Source organism: Anticarsia gemmatalis, chromosome 4 (genome assembly GCF_050436995.1).
Source record: "Anticarsia gemmatalis isolate Benzon Research Colony breed Stoneville strain chromosome 4, ilAntGemm2 primary, whole genome shotgun sequence".
Taxonomy (NCBI): domain Eukaryota; kingdom Metazoa; phylum Arthropoda; class Insecta; order Lepidoptera; family Erebidae; genus Anticarsia; species Anticarsia gemmatalis.
In genome coordinates, this window is record NC_134748.1 from 4,472,432 (window position 1) to 4,485,753 (window position 13,322).

General features: G+C 35.8%; 1 protein-coding gene across 4 annotated transcripts; it reads right to left on the reverse strand.

Annotated features, from left to right (window-relative positions):
- Positions 1-1,498: 1,498 nt before the first annotated feature.
- On the reverse strand, positions 1,499-12,633 carry arm (armadillo). 4 transcript variants are annotated; one of them, XM_076113222.1, is made up of 16 exons: positions 12,481-12,633; positions 12,118-12,185; positions 11,094-11,218; positions 10,564-10,669; positions 10,016-10,226; positions 9,212-9,794; positions 8,860-9,012; positions 8,311-8,433; positions 7,758-7,928; positions 7,291-7,461; positions 6,742-6,936; positions 6,309-6,423; positions 5,751-5,905; positions 4,908-4,974; positions 4,169-4,201; positions 3,069-3,173 (listed from the first exon to the last, which is right to left on the reverse strand). In XM_076113222.1, the coding sequence occupies exons 2-15, from the start codon at positions 12,152-12,154 to the stop codon at positions 4,197-4,199; spliced, it is 2,217 nt and encodes a 738-aa protein (XP_075969337.1). In that variant the 5' UTR covers positions 12,155-12,185; positions 12,481-12,633; the 3' UTR covers positions 3,069-3,173; positions 4,169-4,196. The 4 variants fall into 4 exon arrangements, with proteins under 4 accessions (XP_075969336.1, XP_075969335.1, XP_075969338.1 ...); XM_076113221.1 differs by lacking the exon at positions 4,169-4,201 and having other exon boundaries at positions 1,499-3,173; positions 8,866-9,012; positions 12,481-12,632; XM_076113220.1 differs by lacking the exon at positions 4,169-4,201 and having other exon boundaries at positions 1,499-3,173; positions 12,481-12,632.
- Positions 12,634-13,322: the final 689 nt, after the last annotated feature.

Consider the following 13,322-nt stretch of genomic DNA (forward strand, 5'->3'; position numbering starts at 1 on the left):
ACAATAATTATCGACAACAGTTCACTCCTCAATAATTACAACTTTGAATACATATTGCCAAGCGAAATTGAATCTTATTTTGTAGAATTAAAGTCTATAGAATGATGGTTTAATTACTAGTGATCGTCACAGGGGAAAAGACCGAAAACCATTTAGCTCATATTAAACATACATGAGTAAATTTGTTGATGATTGCAGGGTTCGGGCCGTGATTTGGAAACTCCCGTGTGAATTATAAATACGTATAAATGTCATACCATTGCGTTGGTAGTATCCAAGTTATATCTCTATATTTACCTATACGAGTATAACTTTTAATTGTCCCTAAAATTAGTAGACTGCGGCTAAAGGTGATTGATTGACCGTTTCGAAATGTGTATGGTGAGTTTCACGCTAAAAATAAGCGCACCCCTTCTATTCTCATAGGTGTTGTACGAAAGGGGTTTGTATGCGTCACGCGTAGATAAAGAATGAACATTGCTTGTTTTCACTTGAACCTATCGTTGTAGCTCAATAATCTTTTTAATTACTCTTGGATAGCTTAGTTACCTATGAGACCAGCTAGTTATGTCCAGTAATTTTCCAACAAAATACAGGTCAATGACACAAAAGTACTTTTTGCGACTCTACATTTCTCGCAATCTACCTACACTTCACTAACGTCGCGTCGTACTTATTTCTCGCTAAATTGCGGTTGCGTACTTACGAGAATATAGAGATGTTCATTAGGTATCTTCACGTAAGTAGAAATCTTAAAAAATTAAAACTGAATCATAATAATGGATGTCGGCGTAAAACTTGGACGACAAGGTAGGTACACCAAATTATAAAATTCTTTTTTAATGCGTTTGATACGGTCAGAAGGTTTGTATGCAATCCCTGTCCACTAAGCATCTACTTTATGCTTGTAACAGTTCAATATTATTCTTTACACCCCACCCATAACACTTCATAAGTGTACACCCACACCACATGTCTTACCTTCGGCATAATTGCACAATTACAAGCTCCCAACTATACCGAGACTAAGTTAGTGCAAGATTAGTGGCGCATGCCTCGGTCTAAGTCCTAATTGTGCATAATAATGCCAGGACAAAGGTGGTACAAGTTCCTTGGCAGTGCGGTTGTGCGACTCACGACAACAATTTGTGGTGTAGCCGAGTTATGTTGGCGTCTTTTGCTGATCCGCGTCTTGTTCAAGTGTGTGGGTTCCCTTGTATCGCTATTAAGTTTTGTATTGATTCAGGTAACGTAAAGGTCAAATTAGTTTAAGTTTGTTAAGTGTGAGGCTTTGAAAGTTAATAAGGCGACATAGTAGTTAGCTTTAACGCTTTAAAATCTTTATCTTAGTCGTAATTTATTAGATTTTTAAATCAAGCTCAAGTGTCGTACATAGGTACGTGTATCACGGGTGTAATTTTTATGGGTGACATTAATTATTGGTTGTGATAGAGTAAGATTCTTTCAAGTAGGGAAGTTAAAAATAAAATACCATGTCTATTATTTAAATTTAGTTTATTATCCATACATAAATGGACACAAATTGTGACACTTTACTAATGTCTCCATATAGTCGAGTCGATATAAAAACATGCGTAAAGTCGATTAAAATATCAAATAGAAAAAAAATATATAAGAGGATCCTTAGTGGACAATCAAGTAAATTATTATAAACCTTACACTAAATGATTATATTATTCTAAGATACATTCTTCTAACTGTTTAGTGCGTTTCTAGGTATCCGATTATGATAGGAGGTGCAAATAGCTGATATTATTGTAAACTATTAGTAAAATGTACTCGAAATTTAAGTACCACTCGTAACATAATCGAAAATAAAAAAACATATCCATTCACATCAGTAAGGTTCGTAATTAGTCCACATGAAATACATAAAATGTTGTTATGCTTAATCTCACTACTTACACTACGTCAGAGAATATCACATCCTCGTCAACAAATACTAAACTTAACCTACAATAATAAAAAATCGTACGCATTACTACACACCTTCGTTCTACCACAGTCCTAAGATTTGGCCTTGTTCAACTATGAAGGGCAGGTTAAAAAATGGCAGTCAAACATTAAAATTAAATATCGAATACGTGACTCACTCAATCAAACAGTCTTATTCATTATTTAAATAATGATTCATTCAAAAAGTAACAAAATAATAAAAAAATCAAAATCTCGATCATTCTTAAATAAATCCAATACTTTAAATGCGCATTACTAATTCAAATTACAAGTACTATGAAATACGATTTTAAAGCCTATAAAAAATCTTAATCTTACAGTTATTTACCCTATTTCCCGATTAAACGCATTTTATACGTGAACGTATAAAATTACGATATAATCAATGCAGGGTCACAGTACAATAATTTGACATATCGACACCGAAATAGTGTTACAAAACATAAACAATTAATAAAACAAATCATATCATATTTGTTGATAATTTCGCAATCAATATAAAATTGTTGTTATAGCACCAATTGTAAATAAATCCACGTTTCGGTTATGTTTGAATTTGATTGGTAACATGTAAACTTTGTACCGTATTTAGGCTGCAATTGCATTTAAGCTGCTCTTTGATCACAGAATTCACATAACATTGAAATTGTGATAAATTTCTTGTATAAAATAACTGTTACTGTCGTCTTTTACCATCTCCGAACTAGACTAAGGCTGGCTTAGATTAGCGTGGAAACTAAACGACAGACACTGGTAGTCGTATATGAGAATTCATACACTGTGCGAGTTATTTCAACAGATATCATCAAGTTCAATGTGTAACTGAATACATTAAAATATCAATATGCGAGGAAATAAATATTCACGTACATAATCTGTACACATTTGTAAACTACATTTGAGAACATTAAAACATTAAAAACTGAACTTTAAAAATAATCATGGCGCTCTAAGAGAGAGGCGTACAGTCGTGGTTTAGACTCCTTGTTGGTTCTAGCTGCACAAAACGAGGATGACAGTTTAGAGGTCAGTGTCGTACCAAGCGGCGACATTGTTGTTGTCATGCGGTGGTTCAGGGAACGCTAAGTCAGCTGACGCCGCCCCAGCGCCCTCTGTCTCCCCTATATCCATGTCCATTCCGAAACCGCTGCCGATTTCAAGCCCCTGCATCGAGTCTATCGGTATCTGATCGTAGCCTGCAAATATAACAATAATTAGATAATGTTTCTACAGTCTAGTAGTTGTATTGGGAAGGGATATTAACACCATTGTGAGTTTAACACTACATGGGGTCACACGTTACATTTGTTAACGTAAGTATGAAAGCTTGTGTATTTACATTTATGGTAGTAAAAGCGAGATGCGAGTATTGTCCGACGGAATAAAGCAATGTATGGGCCAAATTAACGAAAAAATATATCGCTAAACTATTATGTATATGGCACAGATCAGACTTGTACAACAATTTCCATAAACTTTCTATAAAAATAATGTATAGTTTACAAAATTAGACACGGATTTTTATAAATTTCTGCTCGTCATCAAAATTTTGGAGAGTATTGAACTTACCTTAATTAGTAACCAATATGCGTAGGTACATACAATATGTATTAGGTATTAATAATGTGACATGCCGATAGCAATTAACAAACCACAAACCTGTTACGGCACGCTATTATAAAACAATAAAATAAATACGTAATAAGAATATTAGGGCGTGACCAAATACAGCCGAATGATTAGTACGGATTTTTTATCTTATATTTAAACTCCTGGAATACCAGATATTATACTGCATAGCTTTTTTGTATTTATATACACTTTGCGTGATAAGAAAATATTATATCCAATTAAGTGGGGCGTGTCCACGCATACATCTTCAATCTTCAGTCAAAAATGTTTGAATATCTTAGTTTTTGAACGCTTTAAGAGATTCGCCATGTATTTACGTCCTTCTCTAGCGACCACGACAAACAAGTGAATCTTGTATGTATGTGTTCACATTTCATCAAAATACGAGATATAGCTATCTCTGCAAAGGTGCTGTTCTATGTACCTTGCTCTCTACTGTACATAATGTTGTTCTATAAAAAGATTTTTAGCACGATACAATAATCTGCACTTAGTCAGTCTCGCTGTACTTGGTCACGCCCATGATAAACACACACAATAGAAATAATATTCCCATCACCTGAGTTTAGTGATAAATAGGTCCCGGGTTAAGCTGCATGTAAAGAAGAGAGAAACATTTATACACCTTGAAATATTATGATAGGAACATAACAGTGCTATCAAATATACAATCGTGTTAGAGAAGTGTTCTTGTGTAAAAACTGTATGAACAAAAATACTTCTCAAGTGTTTTTCTAGATATTACATAACCTTACTTTGTTTGTACTTTTGTGGTCTTTGTTCTATTAGGTTAGCTAAGGAAAGGTTGTTTCTACTAAGTCATTCCTTTTTGTTGGAAATATCAGTTCTGTTCTAAATAATGTGAACTGAATACAGGTTCAAATTCTACATGGGGCAGAATTAAGTATAATACAAAGTTATGAAAATTTGCTATTTTAAGATAACTATGAATATTTGTGTGTAAAAAGTACAATTGTTACGATGTTAATTAAATTGTTTGTTAATTTTCCAACTTCCAACCAATGTATACTAAAAAAGAGAGTTTTTTACGTCCTTCGAAATAAGATTTGGTTCATACAACATTATGAACAGGAATTCTGATATTAAAGTACAAATTTTTATACAGGTATTAAGGAATCTACCTACGTGTGGTACCTGATATACCTAAAGGATTACTAATACCTAAGAGTAATGAAGGAACTAATCTACTTTGTTATGTGAGGTTTTGTAACATCTGTACTACAAATACTAGAGTGTTAGTGGACAAAACTTGCTACGAATACGCGCCCAACTCTTACCTTGCTGGTGAAACGACGGTCTGGTCCCATACAGCCCTTCATAGCCCTGTTCTGGTCCGAGCATATCCTAGTGGAGGGAATAGGATCAAAAATCAAATAAATTAAGGATGTACAAGAAATAAAAGAGAAAATAAAGATGTAAAATAAAAAGGGGTAAGCCACATTCACAGTAATATTCGACCAAAAGAAACAAAAATGTTTACATTAACATCCAATGTATATGAATCCATTGCTCACTGTATTGAAATGGCTCTTTTCTTGTAGTCGAATTTTACAGACAAATACGACATTTGCAGAAAACACAGTTAAGTTTTAAAAGGATTACTTATACGATTGTTACCGCCAATTACTTATACTGAAGCTATATTACTGACTTTACTTATAATACAAAATTAAAATAACATCAATTTGCTTTACAAAAATAATTGAATTTTGAAATTTATCAAATAGCGATGGAATCTAAAAGCATAAATTTTGGCTACCTAAGACATTTTGTTTCACGATCTTATACAACTAAATTTTTTTTTCAGTTGTATACAGCGTTCGTGATGTAGAATACGCCGCGATATTGAAAGCAAATGATAGCGTTTGGGATGCTATCCCCTTTATAAATTTGAGATCAATGACGTTGTACCACATACACCGCCGGGTGTGGTCGTACCCAGTGCGATCAAAGCCCACGTACAGACTAGCAATCAATATTCTGATCCATAACAGATCGTCTGGTGTGAATCTAATTATAATTAGATCACTAGAATTACCTTTGCGATAGATGTGCTATTCGTCATAAATCTCGTCTTTGTCGATATATTTAACACATCAACTACCAAATAGTTATGTTACCTGTAAGTCAGGTTGCATAGCGAGATCGTTGGGCCACATCTGATGGTCGTCGCGGAACAGCGAATTGGTCAGCTCCATAGAGAGTCTCTTCTTATAGTCGTGAGGCTTATCTTCAGACATGCGGAATAGCACAGCAGCTGCGTATGTGGCTACGCCTGAAATATGATAAGATACTCAAGATAAGTAAGTGAAGGGAAATTACCTAAATTAAAACAGAACAAACAAGGTAATCTTATTCATAGAGTTTCATTATTAATACTGCTGGTTATTTGACAGGCACATAAAGGTTGAGAAGACATAGGACAACATTGTTATTACAGGTATCAACTATCTAGAAAGATTAAAAGTCTAAAATACGTAGAATACCGACTTGACTAGTCTGGTTAATAGCATAAAAAGCATTTTATATTCATTTTAGTAGGTTAAACATATCGAGTGGTTTGGCTAAAAAAGTAGTATTCATTGTTTCCCTTATACTGTTTAAAAAGAACTGATAGAAAAAAATGACTAAATTAATGAGAACATGGAATGGTTAATAGCATGTGAGCGAGTTATTACCTTCATTTCGAGAATGCAGCAGTTCAGTGAGCGGTGCAGTAGCGCCTTCAGCTTCTATCATCTCAGCTCCTTCTTTCTCCACGGCCAGTTCACAGAGCACTCCGGCAGCGACGCGCTGTAAATAAGCATTGACCATTAACTACTAATACAATCTGATAGAAAAATGAATATGATTTCGATTAATGTCTATCTGATGGTTCACGTTGACCCTTGACTACCTTTCTTTCCCCTATGAGTCCAGTGTATTTTTTATTATGTAGATAACTTTCATGATATAAAAGAAGTCTATATTTTTAGTTATAGAATCTCTTGAATGTGGAAACTCCCACTGTAAGGCGTTGAAAACTGTTCCATAATACAAATTGGTACAATGATGTATTTCCCTATGGACACGTATGTTTTGCGTGATAACGAAGTTAGATACAATACAAACCTGTATGTTCTCAATCTCATTGAAGAGCAGCTGCACAAAGATCGGTATGACGTTCTGCTGGCGGATCAGCTGACGGTTGAGAGACTCTCGCGCTAAGATATGCAGTGCGCCCACTGCGCCCTCCACTATCTCTTCCATGCGAACTCCATCGGCATAAGCGCCGCCCGCCGCACCGCCACCAGACGATGTACGTTGCTGAAAGTAAATGATTATTAATGGTATTAATAAATTAAATTGCTAGAGCACCATAACATAAAGTAAAGTTTGTGAATCTGAGCTACAGATTTGAAAAAGGTTTTGTTTAGAATCTGAGGACAAAATGTCTTGTTTTTCTTTTTTACTTCGTTACTTTACTTCTATACACTTCGTTTTCAAGCATGTTATAATAAACATATAATATAATTTCTTTGATTTGACTCAATGTCAGGTTTTACCAAACAGACTTCCAGTATAAGGAATAGAACATAGACATTACCAATATTGTCCAATGTAGAAACTGCTATCAATACTCATAAATACAGAATAGCATTAATATAAATGTGTACTTACTCTCTGAGTATCGTTGAAAGCGCGCATCAGGAGTCTAACGAGATGGTGAACGGCTCCATGTTCGCGCAGAGGTGCGTAGTTGGCGGGGCACAGTGCCAGGTTGCGGACCAGCCCTACCACGGCCTTGACCAATGGCCAGCGTGAAGGTGGCTGCAGCAGCTTCACTATCACCTAAAAGGCAAAAACAATAGTAATGAGTATGTAGATAAAGAAATAAGAGTAAAAGCAAAATATTCACCTTATCTGGCGCATATCAAAATCTGTATGCACTATGACAAAACGAAAGCTTTAAGACAAGATTATTTTTTTAACGTCTTTACTTAAATTATCTTACCTAACGTACGAATTTGACATTACCAATAATACTGGCTTAGACTTTAAAGAATCTGGTCCCTTGATTGTTACAAATAGCTTTAGTGTATTACTTAGTCTCTAAGTGAAGTCAGTGCTTGTAGTACGATACTCACGGGCAGGCCGTAGTGCAGGCGCACGGCGTTCTGCGCCATCTCGCTCTCGACGTGGCGCGACGTGAGGTGGCGCAGCGCGCACACGGCGGGCTCCGTGATCTCCTCGCGGTCGCCCGCCGACACCACCGTGCGCACCAGCGCGTCCACGCCGCCCGCCTGGCACACCGTCACCTGCGAACACACAAAAATAATATTACCTAAATTGCTAAATAAATTATAACAACTCAGCATCATATCGATTAAGTTATTCACATTTTACCATAGGACGCTTTCTGTAAATGTAAAATTCGTAATATAATTTATTATTTTGATGAAATCTGTAATTAAATTTCATCATTCAAATTGATGTTGAAAAAATAAACCGTTATTTCTTCTGATAGCCTATAACCCGACATAAAATTTCTTTATTATCTACTACAAACAATGGATACAATTTAATATTTCAAATATTAGAAACAAATGATGCTGCTTCTATGTTACACCTTCAGAAACACAATACACCAATTAGTCTGTCTTTTTGACAATATCACTAAGACAATAATAAAATCATTACCTTATTACGCTGGTTGTTGCACGTCAGGTTGGACAGAATGCCAGCAGCGCAAGTGACGATATTCACGTCAGTAGAGGCCAGAACCTGCACCAGACTTTGAAGGAGACCTTCCAGACCCTCGACCTGTTACCGAAGACGATTTCATTAATAATATTTGCTTTATGTTTCTAACAATGATAGGAAATAAATGAAATGTAAAGTGAAATGAGTTCTATGATGAGTGATATAAAAGGATACGATGGTATGCAGCAAAGAAGACTCAAAGTTGCGCATCAGGACTTCGGTCGCCGATATGAGATCGAAAAGACGATATTTTAAATATTATGACAGAATGAAGGGCACAAAGTGAATAATGAAGCGAAAAAAATTAAGGTATTCTATCAAAGACGCATTTTTCATAAAATTAACTTATTGTGTTACTATTATTCATGATTTACTTAAAAAAATGGAAACTCTAAGTTATATAGATCTACTGAGAATGGTTAGAAAGAACTTATGATAGCATGTGATTATAGAAGCATGTAATAGTATAAACGTTTGATTCCTCACATCTACCTTAGTGGCGGCATCGGAGAGGTTCCTCAAGGTCCAGAGGCAGTTCTGCACGAGACGGCCGCTGGGGTTGCCGAGGTGCATGGCTAGAGCTTGCATGCCACCGGCTTCGACAATCGCGGGCTTGTTGCTCGAGCACACGGAGAGTACCTGCATGAAGAAAGTTTATTTTTATTACCATTGCTGATTTGTTTGTTGGTAGTAAAGTAGGTGCTTGTAGCAGAAAGGTCGACGTATATTATAAAGATACATTTTTCGTTACTTGATTTGTATATCGGCACCAATTGCAATGATCTTAAGAGAAACCGAAAAAATAATAAACAAAGGTCTTATGAAAAACATTACTTACTTTCAACACCCTAGAAGTTGTCCACAGCAGCTTTTCGTAGTCATAAGAGCGCATGATTCGCACAAGTTCGATAGGTCCTTGGGAAGCCAAGATAATCAGCTTCGACTCCTGGTTTCCGTATGCCAATATTTGTAGGCAATCTGTCACAATCGCAAGGAACTTCACATTGTTCCTTTGGAGAAGGGCTACCATCTTCTGGAGTCCTCCGGCGAGACGGACGGCCATCTTGGAACCATCTTGGTGAAGCAGGAGGTTATGGAGAGTTGTAATCGCGTAGAAGAGCACAGATTCCACAGGAGAGCTGAGGAGTTTGACAAGCGCGGGTATTCCTCCACTCTTGAAGATAGCGAGTAGACCTTGACGGTGGTGAGACAAATTGTGCAAGGTTCCCACAGCTCCCTTAGTAGTCTCCAGGTCATTGCTGTTGGAGATAGCGCGGACTAAAGCGGCGACCATCTGTGGTGAGTTCATGATGGCGTGGCGAGAAGCCTCCTTCTTGGAGAGCTGGTGGACCATCATGGCAGCTTGAGATACCACCACTTGATCCTCATCGTTCAAGAGCTTGATCAACTCTGGTATAGCCCTGAAATAAGAGAAAGTTCAGTAAATATTAGTAAATGGCTAATTTTTAAGACAAAGATACAAAAATTATTGATAGACAGATTTAAAAGATTGCTTATGATGTCTAAGATAAAGATTGCAATTCTACATCCTGTTTTTGTTGTGATATGACTTTGGATGGTAACTAAATCATGCATGTGTCAAAGATTCTATAGAAAATCTCAAAGCATTTTTATTCTTTACCTGGTGGCTAAGTCGGCATCATCTTGATAGTTGATCAGATTGACCACAGCATGCTTCAGCATCTGCGATGGTTCGGCGAGACGTTGCACGGCAGTAGGCTGGGCAGGGTCCAGCTGAGTGGAAGGGATCTCGATACCTTCCTCCAGGGTCTCAGGGAACATAGCCGCGCGGACACGTTGAGAACGCGTCTGCGACAGCTGCTGGTTCATATCTAGAAGAGAAAGTAGTGTTTGGACAATCATTGATTTTGTTCGTAGTTCATTCTTTGACAAGTAAGACAATTTATTATATTTTTTTTCCTTCAACCATTGTTTACAAGATTAACAACAGGTGGCATAAAAATATTAGTCTAATGAGTCAATTGTGATATAAATAAAAACATATGGTATCATATTTGATAAACACATTAGTGGATAATAAATTACTCCTAGATCAAATAAGCTGTTGAAGGTTAGAAGAATGTGTAATAAAAAGTATTACTGATCAAAATCTTATTAGTGATGATTTGCATAATGATTACAAAAAGTGTAGTTATTGTAATGACTTACCATCAACTTGCTCTTGGGTAAATCCCTGAGCGAATCCCTGGTCCAGATCAAACATGAGTTGATCACCCTCCATCTCGTCATCTTCCTTGCCAGTAAGTGATGGTACCTATCAAAACACAAGTTAATTCAATGATTTGTTGTATAGTGTCTAGCACTAGATATTATGGCATGTTATTCAATACATTTTAATATTCTAATAACTCAGGGAATGTCTGAAGAAGTTCCAGTACCAGTGAAGTTAACCAAATCAGTATCTATTCAAATTCCAAAACATTGATGATGATTGATATACCATACCAATCACTAGTAATGTAATTATTAGGGTGAGCAACTTATTCTATTTGTTTACAAAAGGCTCATAGAACTTATCGTTGCATTTGTGCCACAAATTTTAACAATCTCTTGTATTATAAATATTAGAGCAAAAAGATTGCTGTATTGGAATGTAACCTACCAATCTTGTTATACATTATGTGTAAACATAATTTCAATTAATCACTGGTTGAACCAAGTTAGCCTTTAGTACTTACTTGAGTGGCTGCTCCAGAGTTGATACCAGAATCAACCAAGTAAGAGTTTTGCTGCCACATGAGGGTCTGCTGCTCCTTGCTAGGTGCCATCGGCACATCTGACCCAGCATAGTTGCTATGAGACACTGAAATACAGAATGATGAGAAATTAGACGATGTAGTTACATTGTTGTGTGTAATATCAAGTATGTGGAAGTATATGTGGACCTATCTAATTGGTAGATCTCTAATGCCTTGTATCTGAGGCACATTTAGCGGAAGTTAATCAATTCAAACTGTTTTTTTTTTACAGTTTTGTTGTGTTTTTGTTTTGTTTTTTTTGAGTTTAAACACTATCAAAATGATAAACTACTGCTAAATGAACCTCAGAAACCTGGAGTAAGTTACATCTATAGAATCAGAAATAATATGTTAACAAGTGACTGAAAGTTGACAGTGTACTTGTTGTGATGAAATATATATCTCATTAGTTAGGTACTTTCTATATAATGCGCATTAGAATCCTCAATAAATGCCATAAACAATTATTGCTTCAATAATCTTATTGATATTATTATAACATCTTTTGCAAGACTAAGGTGGCAGACCTACCTACTCAAGCTTAGATTTATAACTTGAGGTGTGAGTGAGTATAATATTTACCATAAACACAATAATAATGATTCCTCATTCCTATTGTTTATTTTTCTTGTTATGTTTCAATATTGTATTCAGTTGAATGCTATAAATATAGCATTGAAGTTACAGCTGATTATGTTGAAATTGAACACTTTGCAAAAGCTTTGTGTCTGATAATAATAAAGCCTACTATTGTTATGAGGAGTAGTATGCAGGTGTCAAATTTTATGAATGAATCTTGCATAAAATGCATGAGTGGAACAGTCAATACCTTTGCTATGAGTCACTTCACATTCACAATCCCGATAGTCGGTACCTAAGTATATCATTATCTAGCACAGTACTTTATTATGTCTTAGTACTTAGACTGCATTGATACAGTTTATTTACATTATCATATACTTACTCGTGCGACTTTGAGATGATGGTATCTGATAGCTCATGGTTCACAGGATGCAACAATGCACCCTACGCCTGTTGAAAAAAAAACACCATGATTTTACCGATCGCTACGCGGCCATAAGTATTGATCTTGGGGTTTCAAAGTAAACAAATGCCAGGGCCTATAATTGACATAAACACCTTTATACGTGCCGAGTGCCGTGCATTTAACTCATCTAAGAAATGTTTAAAACAAAACAAACAAGAACTCCGTGAACTAAATACCAATACCACACCCGACCCCATAAAATGTTTGGTATTCGATTTATCTTTACTGTTGTATGTTTTCCTTAGTCTAATATATAAACGCGATGCAGTTGATACTTACCTTCGCCGCCGTGAGCTGCAGGGGATTTATTTATGCAAAATTACACCAATATCTTGAAAATAAATGCACAATGAACCCACCACTGTTACAAAATTGACATGACAATATGGCGACCGTCCGTTCGTTATGTTTCGTTCATTGTCGTAGGAGGCATTCGTAGCTCGTAAAGGACATTCACTGTATTGCTATTTCGCTTTATATCACGCGTGACGCATAAGTTTGTCTCTTTTTATCATCAAAGCAACAGTAATGCCAACCAAAGAATAAAAATGATTTACGTTCCGTAGGACGCAGTGTAGTAAAACTACAATAATATTTACAATCTTACAAAATTAAATAATTTCTTTGAGTATGTAATTACAAAAATAAGTTATTATGTTTAAGCTTACTTTGTAGGCTTTTTTTTAAAGCTTCGTGACGATTATACCTTTATGCATTATTTCCGCCAATAACGCAGTATTAATAAAATATATGGGAACTGTTTCTCAATGACCTGTTTAAAATACGTTTAGATTATTTATAATTCTATACTAATATTATAAAGCTGAAAAGTTTGTTTGTTTGTTTATTTGGACGCGCTAATCTCAGGAACTACTGGTCCGATTTGAAAAGTTATTTAAGTGTTAGAGAGCCTATTTATCGAGAAAGGCTTTAATATATTATCACGCTACGACCAATAGGAGTAGAGTACCTACCAGAAAAATGTTACAAAAACGGGAAAAATTATGACCCATTCTCTCTTATGTGACGCCGGCGAAGTTGCGCGGGTCAGCTAGTATTGTATATAAAAGCTTCTTATGAGGCTCGTTCTGACTCAAAAACCCATTAATATAAAAAATATT